At 38.2% G+C, this 20,985-nt stretch overlaps 1 protein-coding gene across 13 annotated transcripts in view; it reads left to right on the plus strand.

The window, feature by feature from the left end:
* THADA (THADA armadillo repeat containing) overlaps window positions 1-20,985 on the plus strand; it is a 324,153-nt gene that overhangs the window by 25,618 nt on the left and 277,550 nt on the right. For 11 of the 13 annotated variants that reach the window (XM_027621844.2, XM_027621847.2, XM_027621841.2 and 8 more), the window contains exons 15-20: window positions 1,534-1,657; window positions 7,877-8,028; window positions 12,084-12,297; window positions 16,369-16,504; window positions 16,768-16,904; window positions 20,116-20,274. In XM_027621844.2, coding sequence (XP_027477645.1) covers window positions 1,534-1,657; window positions 7,877-8,028; window positions 12,084-12,297; window positions 16,369-16,504; window positions 16,768-16,904; window positions 20,116-20,274 — 922 coding nt within the window. Of the gene's footprint in view, window positions 1-1,533; window positions 1,658-7,876; window positions 8,029-12,083; window positions 12,309-16,368; window positions 16,505-16,767; window positions 16,905-20,115; window positions 20,275-20,985 lie in introns of those variants that run through there. The other 2 variants (XM_027621842.2, XM_027621854.1) reach the window with 2 other exon arrangements.

Below are 20,985 nucleotides of genomic sequence, written 5' to 3' on the forward strand. Positions count from 1 at the left end.
ATAATTGTAATGTCACATTTCAATAGCTTTAGCTATATAACGCAGCAAAAAACCTTAAAGGCAAATAGAGAAGCTGCCTGAGTAATCTAAAGAGATTTTGAGTGCTAGGCTAAAGTATTTGGAAGCCTCACTAGGAGCTGTTAAAAGTGACAAGAGCATATATTGAGCCTGTTCTGTATGTTCAGGATAATATGCTTAGGATGGGGATATATAAATGTATAAACTGTGGTCCATGCCTCCACTATGGTTACAGTGTGGCTGAAGGAAAGAACTATTTCTAAAAGTATAAATGGTACTACAGTTAGGATAAGATCATTCCCATAGGATGAACTTGTTGCCCTTTAACATGAATACTGTATTACTCATTTATAATTAAAATAAGTTTAGGATATTCTCAATAACTACCCTATTCCCTTGAAACCCAATAGATTTAATAAACTAACAAACTCTTACTTAGGTCTTGTAAGGGCCTATAGGATAAATCCCCAAGACTGTATGTCACTGACCAAAGAAATGAATACTGAGATCTTTTCTGGAATCAGTTGGGACTAAAACTGCTTATGTGCTGCTCAGTTACAAATACACATTGTTAGGGCATAGCGGTGTATGTGCGCTGCTTGAGAATCACAGCTTTTCCTTATAAGTTTTCTGGTTTTCTGTTCTGTCGTATCCAGAAATAGTAATAATAATTATTAACTAGAGAAAGAAGACTTTATCTTGGATAAACTATTTCCCATTCTTTTTTTAAATTGCGTTTTACTAAAAGTTTGCATTTTTTTATTATTTATATAAACAATGGTAGAGGAGGGGCGCCTGGGTGGCTCAGTTGGTTAAGCGACTGCCTTCGGCTCAGGTCATGATCCCAGGCTCCTGGGATCGAGTCCCGCATCAGGCTCCCTGCTCAGCAAGGAGTCTGCTTCTCCCTCTGACCCTACCCCCTCTTATGCTTTCTCTATCTCATTCTCTCTCTCAAATAAATAAATAAAATATTTTAAAAAAAAGTTTAAACAATAGTAGAGGAGCAAGAGTATCAAAGGGGAATATAGAAGACAATGGAATAGTTGGATCTTTATGAATTGTGTCATTATAGCCACATTTATCAAGTATTGTACTTATTATATTTATCAAGTAGTCTGTATTGGATTTTTTTTGGTTATTTAAAAACTTAAAAAAAATATACATACCTTTGATGCCTGAACATCTCTGGTGAAGAAAACCAATATTCATATACCTTTAGCACAGATCTTGCTTTCACCAAAAATGGGTGCTGAGTATTGGATTTTCTTGTGTGGACGACAATAGGAATTGTACTTCTTGTCAACCCTACAAAGGTAGGGTTCATTGAAGTCATGATATAGCTTATGGTCAGGGGTACCAGTCTGAATTGTCAAGCAAAGTAAATAACTAGTATTGTTTTTAAAAATCTTTTCCCTGTTAGTTAAAAAAGAACCCCACTCTTAAAGATGTTACTTTGAAAATAATCTATGATGAGTTAAAGATTATACTTACTGTAATTTTTTTTTTTTTTTTTAGAATTTCATGTCATCCATTTGCAACCGTCTTTTTGAAGCACTGTTTCCTGGGTCTTCCTACCCAACTAGATTTTCAGCTTTAACCATTTTAGGCTCAATAGCTGAAGTTTTTCCTGTCCCAGAAGGTAAGCTTTCAATAATGTTTGGGGAAAGTAAGAATATATACTTTTTCAACATTTTGTTTTACTTTAAGTTTTAGTTTTGTTGTCTTTTGTTTAGGTTCTTATGGGAGGTTTTATTCTCAGTATGTAATTCTTACTTAGACATAATTAAACTTGTTAGTAAAAGATGTAAGGCTGAGAAGTTGTTTTCAGTGATCATTATTTCCCAACCCAAAACTCCAGTCTTCATGGATTATGCTTACTATGAGAAGAGTTGCTTCTCTCAACCCCCAATTCATGTGTTGCTATTTGAAGATAGTGTACAATCTGTTTTTAAGTTTTAAAAATTAAAAAAATAATAGTTTATGTATAGCATTCCTCAGTGAGTCTTTGTGGTTAAAAATGTGGTTTCCCTTTTATGCTGTTAGTTTCATAAGCCTCAATCTGGTTTCAGAAAGACAACATGAGGATGTCATTTCCAGGCATTCTGGTTTAGTGATACCCTTTATTTCTCCTGTGGGTTACTCAAGAGGATGAACAGTTAGCTTCCTTCTGAGTCTGTTTTTTCCCTTTTTGACAACAAATAGTTCTTTTTATCTCTGTACTTGAGTGTGTACATTTTGATGTGGATTTCTTGTTTGTGCTCAGTTTTCCTGACTGTGGTCAAATAGAAAAATATCCTGCTATTGGAGAGGATGACCAGAGGACCAGGGAGCTTTACACTATAGCTGCCTTATTATTATTATTTTTTTTTTTAGTTTAAATTTGTAGGCAAAGTATAAATTTTTGGCAGGGAGGAGGACAGTTTTTTGCTGTTAATACAGCCTTGCTTCATTTAAGAACACCATTTTTTTTTCAAGTTTTTATTTTGAAAAGATTCAAACCAACAACAGCAAAGTTTCAAGAATAGTTCATGAACAGCCATGTACCCTCTACCTTAATTCATCAGTTATTAATATTTTGCTATATTTGGTTTATCTCCATTTCATTAATTTTCTAACCATGACACAATGATCAAATTCAGGATATTTAATGTTGACATGATGCTGTTATCTAATATATAATCCATAACAAAATTTGCCAGTTGTCCCAATAAGTGGCCTTTTTTAGAAAAGGGAGATTTGTACTGTGATCTGGGAACCAATCCAAGATTACACAGTGCATTTCGTTGTTATGCCTCTTTAGCCTCCTTTAATCTGGAAAATTTTTTATTTCATGACATTAACATTTTGCGAGAATGTGTCTTCATTTGGGTTTGCCTTATCGTTTCCTCATGATTGATTCAGGTTGGGCATTTTGGGCAGGAATATAGCAGAGGTAATGTGTTCTTCTCTGGGCATCTTATCAGGAGGTACATGAGTTTGGGTTGTCCTGTTATTCATGATGATAAATTTGATCACCCGATTAAGATAATAAGTGTGGTAGGCCGAAAAGCAACCTACAAAGGATATCACCAAATCCTTAGAACCCGTGAATGTGAACCTTATGTAGAAAGGAGGTCCTTGTAGATATGACTAAATTAAGAATCTTTTTTTTTTTAATTTTAATATGTTTTTAAATGTTTTATTTATTCATGAGAGTCAGAGAGAGAGAGAGAGAGAGAGAGAGAGAGGCATAGGCAGAGGGAGAATCAGGCTCCCCGCCGAGCAGGGAGCCCGATGCGGGACTCGATCCCAGGACCCTGGGATCATGGCCTGAGCCGAAGGCAGACGCTTAACCATCTGAGCCACCCAGGCGCCCCTAAATTAAGAATCTTAAAATGAGATAATCCTGGAATTTCTGGGTGGGCCTAAATGCCACCACAGCTGTTGTTGTTAGAGGAACAGAGGGAGATATGACACACAGAACAGGAGGAGTCACTGTGACAGTGGATGTGGAGATTGGAGTGATATGGCCTCAAGCCATAGAATGCTGGCAGCCTCCAGAAGTGGGACGAGGCAAAGAATGAGTTTTCCCTTAGAGCCTCTAGAGTGCACATGGCCCCACCAGCACCTTCATATCGGACTGATTGGACGTTAGTCAAAATGGCTTCCAGTATGGTGAAAAAGTAGATTTCTGTGGTTTTAAGCCCCCAGGTTTATGGTAATTTGTTACAGCATGCACAGAAGATGAATACAGTGGTATCCAGCAGTTAAAGGAATTTCAGTTTTACTGGAACTGAATTTAGAAAATAAGGTTTTACCTGAGAATGATTGATTATCCATTTAACAAAAATTTTTCTGTATGTTTAATATAGTTATGGTTGCACCTAGGTGTATGGGAAATAACACTAGCCTGAACCCGGGGCACCTGGGTGGCTCAGTCGTTAAGCGTCTGCCTTCAGCTCAGGTCATGATCCCAGGGTCCTGGCGTCGAGCCCCGCATCAGGCTCCCTGTTCTGCGGGAAGCCTGCTTCTTCCTCTCCCACTCCCCCTGCTTGTGTTCCCTCTCTTGCTGTGTCTCTGTCAAATAAATAAATAAAATCTTTATAAAAAAAAATAACACTAGCCTGAATTGTACTGGTCATTTTTTAATTGAGAGAGTAGTTTAATATATTTAAGTGTATTTTAAAAAGTGAATAACTCGGGCGCCTGGGTGGCTCAGTCGGTTAAGCGACTGCCTTTGGCTCAGGTCATGATCCTGGAGTCCCTGGATCGAGTCCCGCATTGGACTCCCTGCTCGGCAGGGCGTCTCCTTCTCCCTCTGACCCTCCCCCCTCTCATGTACTCTCTCTCTCTCATTCTCTCTCTCAAATAAATAAATAAAATCTTTAAAAAATAAAAATAAAAAAATAAACATAAAAAGCGAATAACCTGAGTCATCTTCCTAATGAATGAGTCACATATAATTGGGCAGTGACTGATATCACAGTAATTATGTTAATTAAACAACTGGGAGTTAATGCAAATGGAGCAAGCCATCCTTTACCCATTAACTTTATTTATTTATTAGTTTTCAGAGAAGGAGAGGGGGTTGGAAGGGGTAGAAGGAGAGAGAGAGAGAGAAAGAGATAGAGAATCTTAAGCAGGCTCCATGCCCAGAGCAGAGCCTGATGCAGGACTGGATCTCATGACCTGAACTGAAATCATCTAGGCACCCCTTTAGCCATGAGCTTTAAATGAGGCTAAAGAGGCATGACCATGAATTACAGGATGGAAAACATAAATTCATTCTTTACCTTTATCTCAAGAACTTGAATGTGGGTTTTTATGTTATTTTTTGAAGGACTCTGATTTGGGATTAGTCAAAATGGTTTCTGCCTTTCCTCAAGTATATCCTAGTTCAAGAAGAATAAGCCACGTGTACCTTTTTCACTTAGAATAAATGTCACAGTGTTCATGGTGAAAAATTGGATTCCACAATTTTATTAAAAGGATTTGCCTAGCAAATGTTTATTTAATGCTTATTATATGTCAAGCAGCTAACAATATGCAGTGTATAAAACAAAATGCTTATTTTTGAGCTTAGATATTTTAGTGAAGGGAGACAGACAATAAATTAACAAGTAATACATAGAATATCAGATGGAGATAAGTATTATGAAAAAATATTTCAGGAAGGAAAGTGGGGGGAATATAGAGTGTCTAGGAGGATGGGGAGCTGTTTCATACAGTGGTGTCAGAGAAGGTTTCAGATTTGAGCAGAGCTCCTAAACAACCAGTGGGTCAAAGAAGAAATCACAAAGGAAATTAGAAAATACTTTGAGAGGAATGAAAACAAGAGCATAACTTACCAGAACTTACGGGATGAAGTGAAAGCAGTGCTCAAAGGGAGCTTTAGAGCTGTAAATCCCTAATTAAAAAGGAGAAAAGATCTCAAATCAATAAGCTACTTTACACCTCAAGGAATGAGAAAAAGAAGAGCAAACCTAACCCAAATCTAGCAGAAGGAAGGAAATAAAGATTAGAACAGAGATAAATGAAATGGGGAATAGGAAAACATTATAGAGAAATCAATGAAAACAAAAGTTGGTTTTTCTAAAAGGTCAGCAAAATTGTAGCTATACTAAGAATAAAACAAAAGAAGGTGCAAATAACTAAGATCAGAAATACAAGCAGGGACATTTCTACTGGCATTACAGAAATAAAAAGGATTGTACTTTCAATGAATTAGGTAACTTAAATGAAATGGACAGATTCCTAGAAACATACAAATTACTGACTTAACAAATAGAAAATTTGTTATCTGTAACAAATAAGAGGTGGGGGTCAGTAGTCAAAAGCCTCTCAGCAAAGGAAAGTCCAGAGGAAGTGGCTTCACTGGTGAATTCTACCAAACGTTTAAAGAATTAACGTTAACAAACTTGTAAAAATTGGACAGGAGGGAACATTTCCAAACTCATTCTGTGAAGCCAGCATCACTGTGGTACCAAAGCCAGACAAAGCCACCACAAGAAAAGAAAACTATAGGCCAGTATTCCTTATGAACATAAATGCAAAAATTCTTAACAGAATACAAGCAAACCAAATCCAACACCATATTAAAAGTATTATACCCATGACTAAGTGGAATTTATCCCAGGAATGCAAGGGTGTTCAATGTAAGAAAAAAATAGTCAATGTAATATACCACATTAAAATGAAGGGGAAAAAACCCATGATAATCTCAATTGATGCAGAAAAGCTGTTGACAAAATTCAGCATCCTGATATGATAAACACTCAAGAAACTAGGAATAGTAGGGAGCTTCCTCAAAAGGATAAAGGACATTCATGAAGAACCCACACTTGACACCAAACTCAATGGTAAAAGACTGAAAGTCTTTCCTCTGTGATCAGAAACAAGACCCAGAAGCTCACTTTGACCACTCCTGATCACCATTATATACTGAAAACTTTAGCCGGAGCAGTAAGGCAAGAAAAAGGAATGAGAAGCATCTGAGTTGGAAAAGAAGCAAGTTTAAGCAGAGGTGTGAACGAAGTGATAAAAAGTCCATTTACTTGCTCTAGGAATTTCACGGGTTGCACTAACTTGTGAGTTAAGATTAAATAAGAAATGCATATTATATTGAACATCATTCTTCAAATTAGCATAGGCATGTTTTCAGGTGTTATCAGAGTGGTTAATTTGTTAAATGTTGTTAAATGTTCTTTACATTCTGCCGTGAAACCCATTATTGCCACAATTGTTTAGTCTTAAATCTCGGAGTTAAATGGATTTGGTGACTGCCATCATTCTTTTGTGATAGTTTTTCTGTTCATTTCTTCATTGGCTGAAATTCATCTTCATTTTGAGAAGAGTTTTTGGGGAGATATAGTTCTTAATTTCTCACACATTCAAAAATGCTTCTATTGACATTGTACTTGATGCTGGAGTAGGATTTTTTAAATATTTATTTATTTACTATTCAAGAGAGAGAGAGGGCATGCAGGGGAAGAGGCAGAGGGGGAGAGAGAATCCTCAAGCAGACTCTCCCCTGAGCGTGGAGCCCAACGCAGGGCTGGGTCTCGCGACATTGAGATCATGACCTGAGCCAAGATCAAGAGTTGGATGCTTAACCGACTGAGCCACCCAGGTGCCCCTAGAGTAGGATTTTGATGTCTAATTTTTCACCATACCTTTCCCTGAGGATGTTGCTCCACTGTCTTCTGGCACTACATGTTGCTAAGGTAAAGAGTAAAGCCAGCCTAACGTTTTCCCATCTCCCAATTCATTTTGGAGATGAATTGAACTTTGTGCCTGAATACCCAGAAGACTCTTTCTTTATCTTTGATGCCCAGTAATTCTAGGATACATCATCATATCAATTATTCTGTGTCGGTTTAACTAAGACATGGTAGGACTTTGGATTCTAGGTTAAGACATTTTACAAAGATTTTTTAAAAGACATATTCCTAAATTTATTTCATTTTATTTGAAAGCTAACTTAGGAATCTTTTATATACAATATAACCTTTTGAAAGAGAATGAAGTGGTTTTAAACAAAATTTTAAGAAGTACTTTTTATTTAGGGAGCTTTAATATTTATTTTATCATTTTAGGAAATAAATTAAGGAAAAATTATTCTTTTATGCTAATGTGGGTAAACTGTGAAGTGTGAATCTTTGTGCCAGTTTTCTATAAATTTGCTCAGATAACTTCCACATGTTGATTTCCCTTTTTTATTAATTATTAAAATAATTCATTTTTAATTATTTTAAGGAGGCTCCATGCCCAACGTGGGTCTTGAACTTGCGAGTCTGAGATCAAGAGTCACATGCTGTATCAACTGAGCCAGCCAGGCGCCCCCTCTTGTATTCACTTTTAAATCTTTTTCTATTTTTAGGTCAAGTCCAAACAGTGTATCAACTGAGTCATGATATTGATGTAGGTCGTTTCCAAACACTAATGGAATGTTTTACCAGCACTTTTGAAGAAGTGAAGATTTTAGCGTTTGATCTTCTAATGAAGTTACCAAAAACAGTTGTACAATTTCAGGTATTTGGACTTTTTCTTTGGAAATGCGAATGTGGTGTATGCATGAAAACTTTCTATTTTAGCAGCAAATAAAACAGTCTGTAGATTGTGCAGGCTTTTTGCATCTGCCTTCTTATATCTTCTGTTTCAGTTATCATTAATACTTTTACTGTTGCAGGATGGTAGGTTGGAGGAGGTAGGGATGGATGGTGTGGAAGGAGGAAATATAAGAGAAAAAAACCTCCAAATTCATGAGCTTTGCTTCTTTTATTGTTTTGATAAAAAGGAAGGTGTAAGAAGCAGTAGGTTTTATTGCTCACAAGAGTATTGGTAGATTTCAGTTAACTGCGGTCTCCCAAGTTCCCGTGGACATGTTAATATTCTGTCAAAACACATCACTTACAGTAATGTGTGTTTTTTGAGATAACATCCTTGCTAAGTTGACTGGGAAGCTGAGTGTAAGTGAGGCAGAGACCGTGTTTCTGATCTTCCAACAAGCAATAGCTAAACTGAGACTGAAACTCAGAGTACTTGAGGTTAACAGCAGTTTTCTATCCTGGCCTTCTACCCCATCCCTAGCCCCCACTCTCTTCCTGACAGCAGGCACTGCCAACCATGTGGTAGGAAGCAAAGGTGGGCTCGGGAGTGTGGGCACAGCATGGGGATGGGTCTGCAGGGGACCCCCTAGCCTAAGTGCTTGGCTCTGCCCTTGAAGTATGTTCTGGGGCTGTGAGGTCACCAGCAGCTGTGGGTTTACTATTCTAGAGCTTTGCTATGGCTTTCTGTTAGAGCTGTATAGAGGCCGAAGGCACCTACAGGGGCTGCCACTGAGCCATGGTCTGTTCTCTGGCTGTTAGGCTCTTTTTAGGGCAGGATAGCTTGTAGATGCAGTGGGATTCTTTTTTTTTTTTTTTTTTAAGATTTTATTTATTTATTTATTTATTAGAGAAAGAGCATAAGAGCAGGGGGGAGGGGTAGAGAGAGAGGGAGAAGCAGGTTCCCCACTGAGTAGGGAGCCCAATGCCGGGCTTGATCCCAGGACCCCGGGATCATGACCAGAGCCAAAGGCAGACGGCTAACTGACTGAGCCACCCAGGTGCCCCGAGATGCAGTGGGATTCTGTAGGAGCACATGTCAGAGGACACAAGGTGTCTGTTTCCATGGCTTCCAGATGGCATTGCAGGATCTTCTCTAACTTGGGTCCGTATTAGGAGTTGTTCTCCAGTGTCCATTTATCTTTGTGGTCTTTCAGATGCTTTGGTAAGCAAAAGCTTCTTTTGGTGCTTAGGCTTCTAACTTTTGTAAAATATAGTTTTTAAAGGAGATGCTTTCTCTTCCTTTCTTCTCTCCCACCTTCCCATCCTCCTTGCCCCTTACCATTCATCACACTGAAGCCTTGTATCATATATATAACTGTGACTCATTCCTGGCAAATATTTTGTGAATATCTTGGGGGGGGTATATTACAGCACCTATATGAAAGACTTGGTCCTTTGAGATAACTTTATTTTTTGTTTTTTTATTTATTTTATTTTTTAAAAGATTTTATTTATTTATTTGATAGAGAGTGACACAGCGAGAGAGGAAACACAAGCAGGGAGAGTGGGAGAGGGAGAAGCAGGCTTCCCGGGAGCCCGATGCGGGGCTCGATCCCAGGACTCTGGGATCATGACCTGAGCCGAAGGCAGACGCTTAACGACTGAGCCACCCAGGCGCCCTGGTCCTTTGAGATAACTTTAAAACGTTTTTGAAACTTAACTAATATAAGGACCTGTGTGTATATATACTTTTTATTTTATTTTTAAAGATTTTATTCATTTGAGACACAGAGATATATATAGAGAGAGAGCATGAGCAGGGGAAGAGGCAGAGGGAGAGGGAGAAGCAGGCTCCCCGCTGAGCCAGGAGCCTGATGTGGAGCTCGATCCCAGGACTCTGGGATCATGACCTGAGCAGAAGGCAGACACTTAACCACCTGAGCCACACAAGTGCCCCTGTGTATATATATTTTTGATGACATATCTTTGTAGTACATGACTTTATTACTCACATTGTCTGTTACCCTTTTTTCTTGTGGACCTACATATCCAAGGTCTTTATATTATATTTTTACTGACCTCAGATGATCGAAGAAAGATATTTTATTTATTTATTTATTTATTTATTTTTAAGATTTTATTTATTTGAGAGAGAGCAAGTGACTGAGAGAGCACAAGCAGCGGGAGGAGCAGAGGGAGAGGGAGAAGCAGACTCCCTGCTGAGCAGGGAGCCCAACGTGGGGCTTGATCCCAGGACCCTGGGATCATAACCTGAGCTGAAGGCAGATGCTTAACTGACTGAGCCACCCAGGTGCCCCAGAACAAAGATATTTTAGACTCCAAAGGCTATTTATTGTGTTTCTTACTAATTGTCAGTTAAGCAGTTCAGGGACTTAACTGTCAGTTACCAAAAAAATGGCTTAGATGCTTAATTGGTTCTTTCTAATATTTATTTCGATTTGAGCTTTTGGCCACTGTCTTTTTTAGGTCACAGAAAATTAAACATATCAAATGGCAAAGAATTTAAACTGAAAGAAGTTGATATTTGAATCAGTATTTTTTTTTAAAGATTTTATTTATTTATTTGACAGAGAGATAGCGAGAGCAGGAACACAAGCAGGGGGCGAAGGAGAGGGAGAAGCAGGCTTCCCACTGAGCAGGGAGCCCGATGCTGAATTCAATCCCAGGACCCTGGGATCATGACCTGAGCCGAAGGCAGACACTTAACGACTGAGCCACCCAGGTGCCCCATAAGCTTAATTTTTAATTTGGCTATAGGTATACCAATATTTACTTTAATTGGAAATCTATTTCCAATAGTTATCAAACATACTGATTCAAGGGGCGCCTGGGTGGCTCAGTCGTTAAGCGTCTGCCTTCGGCTCAGGTCATGATCCCAGGGTCCTGGGATTGAATTCAGCATCGGGCTCCCTGCTCAGTGGGAAGCCTGCTTCTCCCTCTGCCTTTTCCTGCCCCTCCCCCTACTTGTGCTCACGCTTTCTGTCAAATAAATAAATAAAATCTTTAAAAAAAATTAAGCTTATAATGATTTTCCCCTTGTATTAGACAATTTTGGAGTAATCCTAGTAGAATTAATATTATTGAGCAGTGAAATCCTGAGACCCAGTGTATTGAACATGTTATTTGCCAACCATGGAGTTGGGATGAGGACCCATGTCTCTTGACCTCAGCCCAGGGCCTTTCCATACACGTTACAGTGAACTGTCCTTTGTTCTGTCTTCTTTAGGACATGCATGTGAGTGGATGTTTCTATGACATACAGGTGTGGGAGCTCTGATGCAGAATTTCTGAGGCTGATATGATCACTTTATTTTCTGCACACATATGGATCTTTGCCAGGAATAGCCTGATGGATTTGTACTTTTGTGTGAATTTGTATTTTTTTCCATTGAATTCGCTGAATGGAGAGGGGGACGGGGGAAGTGCAGTAGTATGCTGCCCAGGTAAAAGAAACTTCAGTGTACAAAAAAACTCTGGTCCATGTGGACATAAGAAAGATGATCTGGCCAGTCATAGCAGAAGTTCTACAGGAAAAAGCATACTTCTGCTGGAGAAAGGTACTGAAAAAAAAAAACTTTATCAGTGTCGAATTTCCCAATTGACATTATTTTCAAGATCCTCATCACTAGAGCTGAGTAATAATGATAATCAGTAATTACTATAATAAAGTCTAACCTGTATTCTGGGAAGAAGGGAATTGAAGTAATGTTTATATCAAGTTTCAGTTATGTGCAGGCTCTATTTTTAAATTCCTTCAAATTAGGGGCACCTGGGTGGCTCAGTAGTTAAGCGGCTGCCTTCGGCTCAGGTCATGATCCCACGGTCTTGGGATCGAGCCCTGCATCGGGCTCCCTGCTCAGCGGGAAGCCTTCTTCTCCCTCTCCCACTCCCCCTGCTTGTGTTCCTTCTCTCGCTGTGTCTCTCTGTCAAATAAATAACATCTTTAAAAAAAAAATAAATTCCTTCAAATTAAAGAAATGTTTCAGTGACAGTTACTGAGTCTGTGCTTTATTCTAGGATTCAGAGAAACTGCAAGGCTTATTCCAAGCAGCATTGGAGCTCAGCTCAAGCACTAAACCATACGACTGTGTGACAGCTTCCTACCTGTTGAATTTCTTAATCTGGCAGGATGCCCTGCCCTCATCTCTGTCTGCCTCCTTACAAACTCAGCAAGCTGCATGTGGAGATGGAGATAAGTCTGCTATTGTGGTGGAGAGGAACACATTAATGGGTTTGTATTGAATAAATGACCTTTTGCTGTTGCTTACCCAAACCAGTGTCTTACTCCCTCGCTATTCATTTAGTTAGCATAGCTAGTGGTTAAACATTTGTTTTGTGTTTTTTAAATTTTTTTAATTTTTTAAAAGATTTTCATTTATTTGAGAGAGTGAGATTGAGAGTACAAGCAGGGGGAGTGGCAGAGGGAGAGGGAGAAGCAGGCTACCAGCTGAGCAGGGAGCCCGATTTGGGGCTTAATCTCAGGACCCTGGGATTATGACCTGAGCCGAAGGCGACGCTTAACCAACTGAGCCACCCAGGCGCCCCTATTTTGTGTTTTTTTTTTAATTGAAGAGTTTACTAGCATATAAGAATACTGTGAATTTCTCTTTTGCAAGTAAATAGCTTACTCAGCTATAACACTGTTTCTAAACAGAGGGTTCATGTTAAATAAGTAGATTACACAAATGTACATTATTAAAGCTCTTATTTAAATAGGACGTCTTGGGACACTTGGGTGGCTCAGTTGATTAAATGTTTGCCTTCAGCTCGGGTCATGATTCCAGGGTCCTGGGATCGAGTCCCACATCCAGCTCCTTGCTCAGCAGGGAGCCTTCTTCTCCCTCTGTCTGCTGCTCCCCCCTGTTTGTGCTCTCTCTCTACTTCTCTCTCTCTCTCTGACAAATAAATAAAATCTTAATAAATAAATAAATAAACAGGACGTCTTTCTCTACCAAAAATGTACTTTTGGGGGAGGCAGAAATTTTACTATGACTATAGCTAGATCATCTTTGCTATTTCTATAAAGAGCAGAGTTCCTTTGTCTATCAGATTTGTGTTTTAACTGACTGTCACACCCCTGCCTTTTACTCTTCCCATATAGCCAGTTCTAAAACCTAGTTGGTTGGTTTAGGTCTAGTGATTTCCAGCAAGTATTTCTTGGGGATTCATGTGCTTAATTTTGTGCTGGTAAATATTCACTTTGAAGTTGTATTATAAATAAGGACAGATATGGATTTTTATTTAAAAAAAAAAAGAGAGAGAGAAAGAGAGGTCAGATGTAGGAAGAGTGTTAAAAACTGTTCTCTCCAAGATGGTAAAAAATGCCCCGAGAAAGAGAACTAATAATGGGAGAAAATTAGGAGGCCATGGGTAGTTCTGGTAGAAATGGGGATAAGGAGGGGACAGTGCCATGGAAGATGGCACTTGTCCACTCTAGTTGCTTCAGGGCTGGGCTTAAAAGGAGACCCTGATACGTGACAGGAAGAGGTTTGTATTTGGGGTAAACTGTTCATGTACAGGCTTTCAAATTCGAGTCATTTAAAAACTCCATGAGATATTTCAAGCATACAAAAATAATTTAAATATAGATATAGAATTTAAATAATAATAGTATAAAAATGTCACAAGTTTTATTCCCAAGCTAGGTTATAACACCCAACTTAAGAAATACAATAACACCCATACCTTTAAAGCTTCTCTTCTATCCTAGCTCCCTCCCCCTGCCATATAATTACTCTCATATGGTTAATGTCAGACTTTCATCTTATTTTTACCACCCATGTATATATCATTAAATAATATTTTACTTACTTTTACATGACTTTGAATTTTATATAAATAGTACCATATGTATTATACGAATTTACTGCATTTTATTAATACATTCTCCTGTTGAGGGACTTCTTTTTTCTAAATAAATAATGCTGATGTTAACATTCTCGTATATATCTCTTCTAATGGACGTGTCTAAGAGTTTATGGTAAACAAAAAAGTAGAATAGCCTAGTCATAAAGTATGTGCATCTTCAACTTAACTAGATGATGCCAAATTATAAATTTTGAGAGTTGTGGTGTATTACATCATCACTATAACTTGCTATTGTCAGATTTTAAAGGTTTACGGGATATGAAGTAGCTGTCTTGTGGTTTCATCTTGCGTTTTTCTTGTTGTTAATGTAATTGAGCATCTTTTTACATGTTTATAAGCACTTCACTTCTCCCCTTCTGTATGCCTGTTCATGTTCTTCATTTAGTTTTCTGTAGGGCTGTTTATCTTTTTCCTATTGATTTTTAGGACTTCTTTGTATATTTTAAATGTTAATAATTTACTGGTTATACACAGTTCTAATTAAACTATAACTCTTGAGTGGTGAGAGGTGACATCGACTATGCTGGGATAACTGGATAGTTACCTGCAAAAGAATGAAGTTGAACCCACTTCTTCATACCATATACAAAAATTAATTTAAAATGGATCGAAGACCTAAATGCAAAAGCTAAAAACAATAAAACTCTTAGAGGAAAACATGAGTGTAAATCTTTGTGATCTTAGGTTAGGTAGTGGTTTCTTAGATTTGACACCCACAGCACAAGCAAAGAAAAAATAGATAAATTGGACTTAATGAAAATTTGAAACATGTGTGTCAAGGATGTCATTAAGAAAGTGAAAGGACAACCTGTAGAATGGGAAACATACTTGCGACTCCTTTATCTGATAAGGGACTTATATCTAGAATATATAAAGAATTTTTACAACTCCCTAGTAAAAGGATATAACCAAATTTAAAAATGGACAAAGAATCTGAATAGACATTTCTCCTAAAGGATAAATGTGAAAAATAATCACATGAAAAGATGGTCAGCATATTAGCCAGTAGGGAAATGCAAATCCAAATTACAGTGAGGAAGCACTTCACACCCAGTAGGGTGGCTATAAACAAGAAAATAGATAATAACAGATGTTGAGGGGATGTGGAAAAAGCAAAGCCCTCACACACTGCCGGCAGGAATGTAAAACGGTGCAGCTGCATTGGAAAACAGTCTGGCAGTTCCCTGGAAAGTTAAACATGGCGTTACCATATGATCCTACAGTTCCACACTCAGGCTGCTGTAACAAGATACCATCGCCTGGGCGGCTTAAACAACAAACATCTCTCTCTCACAGTTCTGGAGGCTGGGAAGTTCCAGATTAAGGTGGGAGCAATTTCAGTTCCTGGTGAGAACCCTTTCCCTGGCTTCAGATAGTACCCTTCTTGCTCTATGCTCACATGGAGGGGATATCGGTTCTGGTCTCTCTTCCTCTTCTTATAAGGACTCTAATCCTGTCATTGGGCGAAGGGGGGAGTCCCACTCTCACAACCTCATCTAAACCTAATTTCTTCCTAAAGACTCCATTTTCAAATATGGGGCTTGGGGCTTCAAATAGGAATTTTGGGAAGGACATAAACATTTAGTCTATACTGGGCATATATTAAGAGAAATGAAAAGTATGCCCAAACAGAAACTTGTATGTGAATGTTCACAGCAGAATTATACTTAATAGCCAAAACATGGAAATAACTCCCATGTCCATTAACTGATAAATAGGTAAATAAAATGTGGTATGTTCATACAGTGGACTGTTATTCAGCCATAAAAAGGAATGGAATAGTGATGCATGCTACAACATGGATGAACTTTGAAAACGCTGTGCTAAGTGAAAGAAGCCACATGTTTTATGATTCTGTTTATGTATGTCCAGAATAGGCAAATCTATAGAAAATAGATAAGTTTTTTCTTAGGGCTGGGGAAGGGGAGAGGTGCAGGGAGGGGACTGACTGATAATGGGTAAGGGTTTTTTGCGGGGGAGGATTAAAATGTTCTAAAATTCATGATGATTGCATATATCTATGAATATACTAAAAACCATTGACTTATATACTTTAAATGTATAAATTGTGTGGTATGTGAATTATATCTCAATAAAGCCATTATTTAAAAAAACCACAAAACAACAACTGTTCAAATAGCACATGGCACATGGGCCTGGGGTCTGATTCCCCAGATAGAGGATATCTAGGAGGAACGATTCAGAGTGAATGCTGAAAATGGATCCAGGAAGTTAGGGAAAGACACAGTTCTGCCTTCTTGACTGGAAATGTATAGCAGGCTGGATAACTTTGAAAAATCTCTTTTTTAATATAAAACCTCTAACAAAGTTTAGTGAGTTGGATGTTTTTTTGTGGGGACTGCTTAGCTATTCACAAATTTATAAATGTGTTTTTAAGCTGGCATTACTTTGGTTTTTTGTTTGCTTTTTCTAGTTATCAAATGCTTGTTGGAAAATCTTGAGGAAGAAGTATCTCAGGCTGAAAATTCTCTCCTTCAGGCAGCAGCATCATTTCCACTGTATGGGCGAGTTCACTGTATAACGGGCGCTTTGCAGAGGTTATCTCTAAAGTACGTGTACCACAGCTGTCTCCTGAGCATGCTTTTCTGAGCTTTAAACCCTTACTGCAATGTGTCCTGGGAAAGGAATATATTGCCTTAAAGATAATTAAAAATTAGATTTAAAAATTTACCTATGTATACGTATTTTTATATCTTAAATATTTCATAGATCGCACAATTTTGAAGCAGATTCAACCTTTTATGTAGTAATTTTCTTTAAAAATGTTTGAATTTTGCTTTTAGTATAAATTTCCGTACTGTCCTTGTTGCAGCAGCCTACGGTTGGTGAGCGAATGGAGACCTGTGGTAGAGAAGCTCCTTTTGATGTCTTACAGGCTTTCTGCTGTGGTGTCTCCGGTCATTCAGAGCTCCTCCCCAGAAGGCCTCATCCCAATGGACACTGATTCAGGTCAGCAAATGAAAAAAGCTAGAATTCCTATATTTTTTGCTCATTACACCTCTCCCCGCCAAATCATTTCTTTGGGAAGATACAGAAGCTAAGTAGGTGGGTCAAGAAGCTATTTATTATGATTAGTGATATTTCTGCCACTGTAGTAATGTTTTTAACTCTTAAAAAATAACCAAAACAAATAAATAAACCAGGTGATGAGCAAGGTACTTCCTCTTCTGGGGTAAATTGGATTTCCTAATACTGTCATTTCAGAGCATCACCTACCAGGTAGCTGCTGGGGCTGGGAGAGTGAGCAATATAAATCAGGGAGGTGGGGTTTAGTCAGAGATGGCAGCTTATTAGGAATCAGGAATTTAATTAAAACAAAAAATGGGAGGAGATACTCAAAATGCCCCATTGAACTCACGAACTTTCATCTGCCTTTTCCCTACCAACTCGTGTCTTTGCAATTGGCCCTACCAAAGATCTGTTTGTGCAAGTCAAGAGCCTGGGAGTGCTTGACATCTCTCTTCTGTTCTTACATCTTGCCTGTCCTCATGTTCTTTCAGTGGTGCCCCTTAAATATCTCTCAAACGTGTTTTCTTTTTATCTGCCATCTTCTTACCTTACTCCAGGCTTTTGTCTCTCTTGTTTGTGTAACTCTAGGGCCCTCCCATTTGGTTTCCCCGCATCTACTCTTGGCTCCTTCCATTTTCTTTTATAGTGTATCCACAGCAGTCTTTTCTACTCATGTAATTCATCATGTTACGCATAATCTCTACTTAACTCTTGTGCTCTGCCCCACCCCATTTGTTTAAAATACTTGAGTGACCTCAGACTAGGTCCTCTAATAGTTGGACTCCTGCAAACTTGCCAGTCTCATCTCTTTTTCTTTCCAAAGTGTTCTTCATGGAGTTGTTGCGATTTAAGAGGGATTTTATTGATACTTTCCTCCGTTGTCCTTGGCAAGTGCCTGGTAGAAATAGGCATACAATAAATACTTGTTATAATGAATAAATCAATGAATGAGCAATTCCAGAAAGGATAGGAACTAAACCCAGTGTGTGGGACACTGTAGGTGGCGTATATATATATATATATATATATATATATATATATACCTGTACTATAACAGCCAGAAGGGATTTGGCTGTGAACGGTGTACATTTGGTGTTGAAGTAGTTTGTGAATGCAAGTAAAGTTTGAGGAGTGCAAATGAGAGGCTTGTATTAAAAACACACTGAGCATATCATAAATACCCAATTAAAGTAACTTGGTGTTGTGTGTTTGCATAGAAAATGTTAGGTTTTGTTCTCTACTAAAAATGAATTGGCAGATTGGTCATGGTTCATGAGTAAGACACAGTTATTTGTTTATTTTGTTTATTTTGTCTGGTATACCAAAATTTGATGTTTTAGTTTTCCTACTTAAACAATACGTGGGAATAAGAAACATCCAATCTTAAAGCTAGTATTTGGATCAGGCAAGTACCAGTATATTCTGGATGAGAAATCTTGAATATTTTTCACCTATGGTGGGTGGGGCCTATAAAGTACGCTAAAATTCTGTTATTAAGTTTTAAAATGTCCGTTGGTCTCAAGAACAGTCTGTGGCCCACAGACTTTTCCTTGATTTTGCCTTTTCTTTTTTCCTCGGGTTGTCTCTATTATTCCTGTTTCTGTTCCACATTATCTACCATGCATTCTGAATTCCTTGAAAACGTTTCCTCTGAAAGCCATAAAAACGAATGGGTAAAATTTTATTCTGATCATCCTTTTTTTCTTAGTCTTTCCATGGTTTCTATTTGGAACCAGTGTTACATTTTCATGGCTGTCAAAATTTGTTTTGGCAATATTTCATGGAAGCCACAAGTGAACATAAGATGTTGGTTGAATCATCCTGATAGCCCTTTGTGTCTTTGTATCTCCTATAAGACCTAAAATGTAAGTGTATCTAGGGACACCTGGGTGGCTCAGTTGGTTGAGCATCTGCCTTCGGCTCGGGTCATGATCATGGAGTCCTGGGATCAAGTCCTGTGTCGGGCTCCTTGCTCAGCTAGGAGCCTGCTCCTCTCTCTGCCTGTCGCTCCCCCTGCTTGTGCATGTTGTCTCTCTCTCTGACAAATAAATAACTAAAATCTTTAAAAAAAAGTAAGTGTATCTAATAGGTATATAAAATACCTGTTCTTTGATTTGTTAATTGGTTTCAGGTGACTAGCTGTTTTTTTTTTTTCTTAAAGTATCTGAGCCTGCCTAGCTCTTCATTACCTCATCATCTGTTCATTCCCTTAGCCCATTGTTACTGAACCTCTGCCATGAGCCAGTTTCTGTTATAGGTGCTGGTGACTCAGCAGTGAACAAAGTGTTGCATTTGTGGAGCTTACATTTCCTAATCCATTGAGTGCTTAAGGAATAAAAATGAAGTTCAATACAATACTAGGGCTGTAAATCATACTTAGAAAGCAGTATATTACCTAATGCATTTCAAAGTCAAATACAAAGTCTTTATCATATTCCTGAGCTCTAAAAGATTTTTTTCTTTATTTTTAATTAAAGTACAGTTGACAATACAGTATTGTATTAAAGATTGTTTTTGTTGTGGTGGTTTCTTACCTCTTAAAACCAAATTGCCTGAAGTTTAGTGCTCTTTTTTCACATGATTGAGCACCATATTTGAGATTCTTAGACAACACTAAGAAAAGCAATGTAAAAGAAAGAAAGAAAAGCAGTGTAAATGAGATGATGGTCTTTGTCTTGTGGAGAGTTTCTGTTGTGTTGTTTTGTCCTGTCTTCAACCAATTTAAAATTTTGGCCATATTTTAAAAGCACACTCAAGTGTCATGAAGACCTTAATAAGTAATTTTCACATTATCTACCCCATGAGTCCCTTCTAATAGAGCTGATTATCAAGTGTTAAAAATTATAAAATTCGGGGCACCTGGGTGGCTCAGTCAGTTAAGCATAGGACTCTTGATTTTGGATCATGTCATGATCTCAGGGTCCTGAGATCAAGCCCTGCGTGGGGCTCCCTGCTCAGCATGGAGCCTGCTTAAGAGTCTCTCTCTCCCTGTCCCTCTGCTCCTTCCCCCTCCCACCCTGCTTGGCGAGCTTTCTCTCTCCAAAAAAAAAAAAAAAAAAAAAAAAATTACAAAATTGAGGGCAAATACTCCCAAGGGAAATCGCATGGGCTGTAGAACTGTGATTTATGCACTCCCTTCTCTCTCCCTCAGAGTCAGCAAGCCGCTTACAGACGATTCTGAGTGAGATTCAACCACGAGATACTAATGATTACTTCACTCAAGCCAAAATACTCAAAGAACGTGATAGCTTTGATTTGGAGGACTTGAATGCCAGTGTGCCAAATATTGGTGCTTCAGCAGAGATCAAAGGTAGCATGTATAAAATCAACATTGTAGTATTGTAATTGGTGTTTCAGTGACATAATGTACAAAATGTTTTTTATATAGTAAATCAGGCTGCAGATGTTTGCAGAACATTTCTAGAAAATAAAGTCTTTGAGCTTATCAGTGATTTATTTTGGGGAATGTGTAAATGGTGCACCCCAGTGCAGTATGTAAGGTGCTACAACAGAAAGCTTTGAGTGCTAACACCTGTCTTGGCAGCCAGGTGGTGCTCCGTCAACTTGGGTTTGGGCCACAGTCGGCTTCTAGTGATGTGGGTTCACTGTCTGTAGTGAGAGTCCTTACAGTCAAGCAGCCTTTTAAGAGAAATCAGCCTTATTACTCAGTGAAGTGTGAGCTGCTCGGGTGTATCAAGCCTCCAGAAGTTGTGTTCTTACTGCTTGTTTTCTCATTAGTTGTTATTTTATCATTTTCTGTAATTCTATAAAAAGTCATCAGCAGTAATCTTAGTGACTTGTTATGTATTCTACATTCTCCACTAGATGGAGATATTGTCTCATTAAAATTTCTATGATTTTTTTAAATTACACAACATAACATCTAAGTATATGCTTATTGTAATAGTTTCAAGCAATACAGAGGTAAATTTGAATTAAAAACAACTTAAAGGCTTAATTAAAATTTCAATTCAGTGTTTACATTTTACCTTAAAAAAAAAAAGAACAAAAAACGGAATTA

This window comes from Zalophus californianus, chromosome 8, assembly GCF_009762305.2.
Source record: "Zalophus californianus isolate mZalCal1 chromosome 8, mZalCal1.pri.v2, whole genome shotgun sequence".
NCBI classification, from domain to species: Eukaryota; Metazoa; Chordata; class Mammalia; order Carnivora; family Otariidae; genus Zalophus; species Zalophus californianus.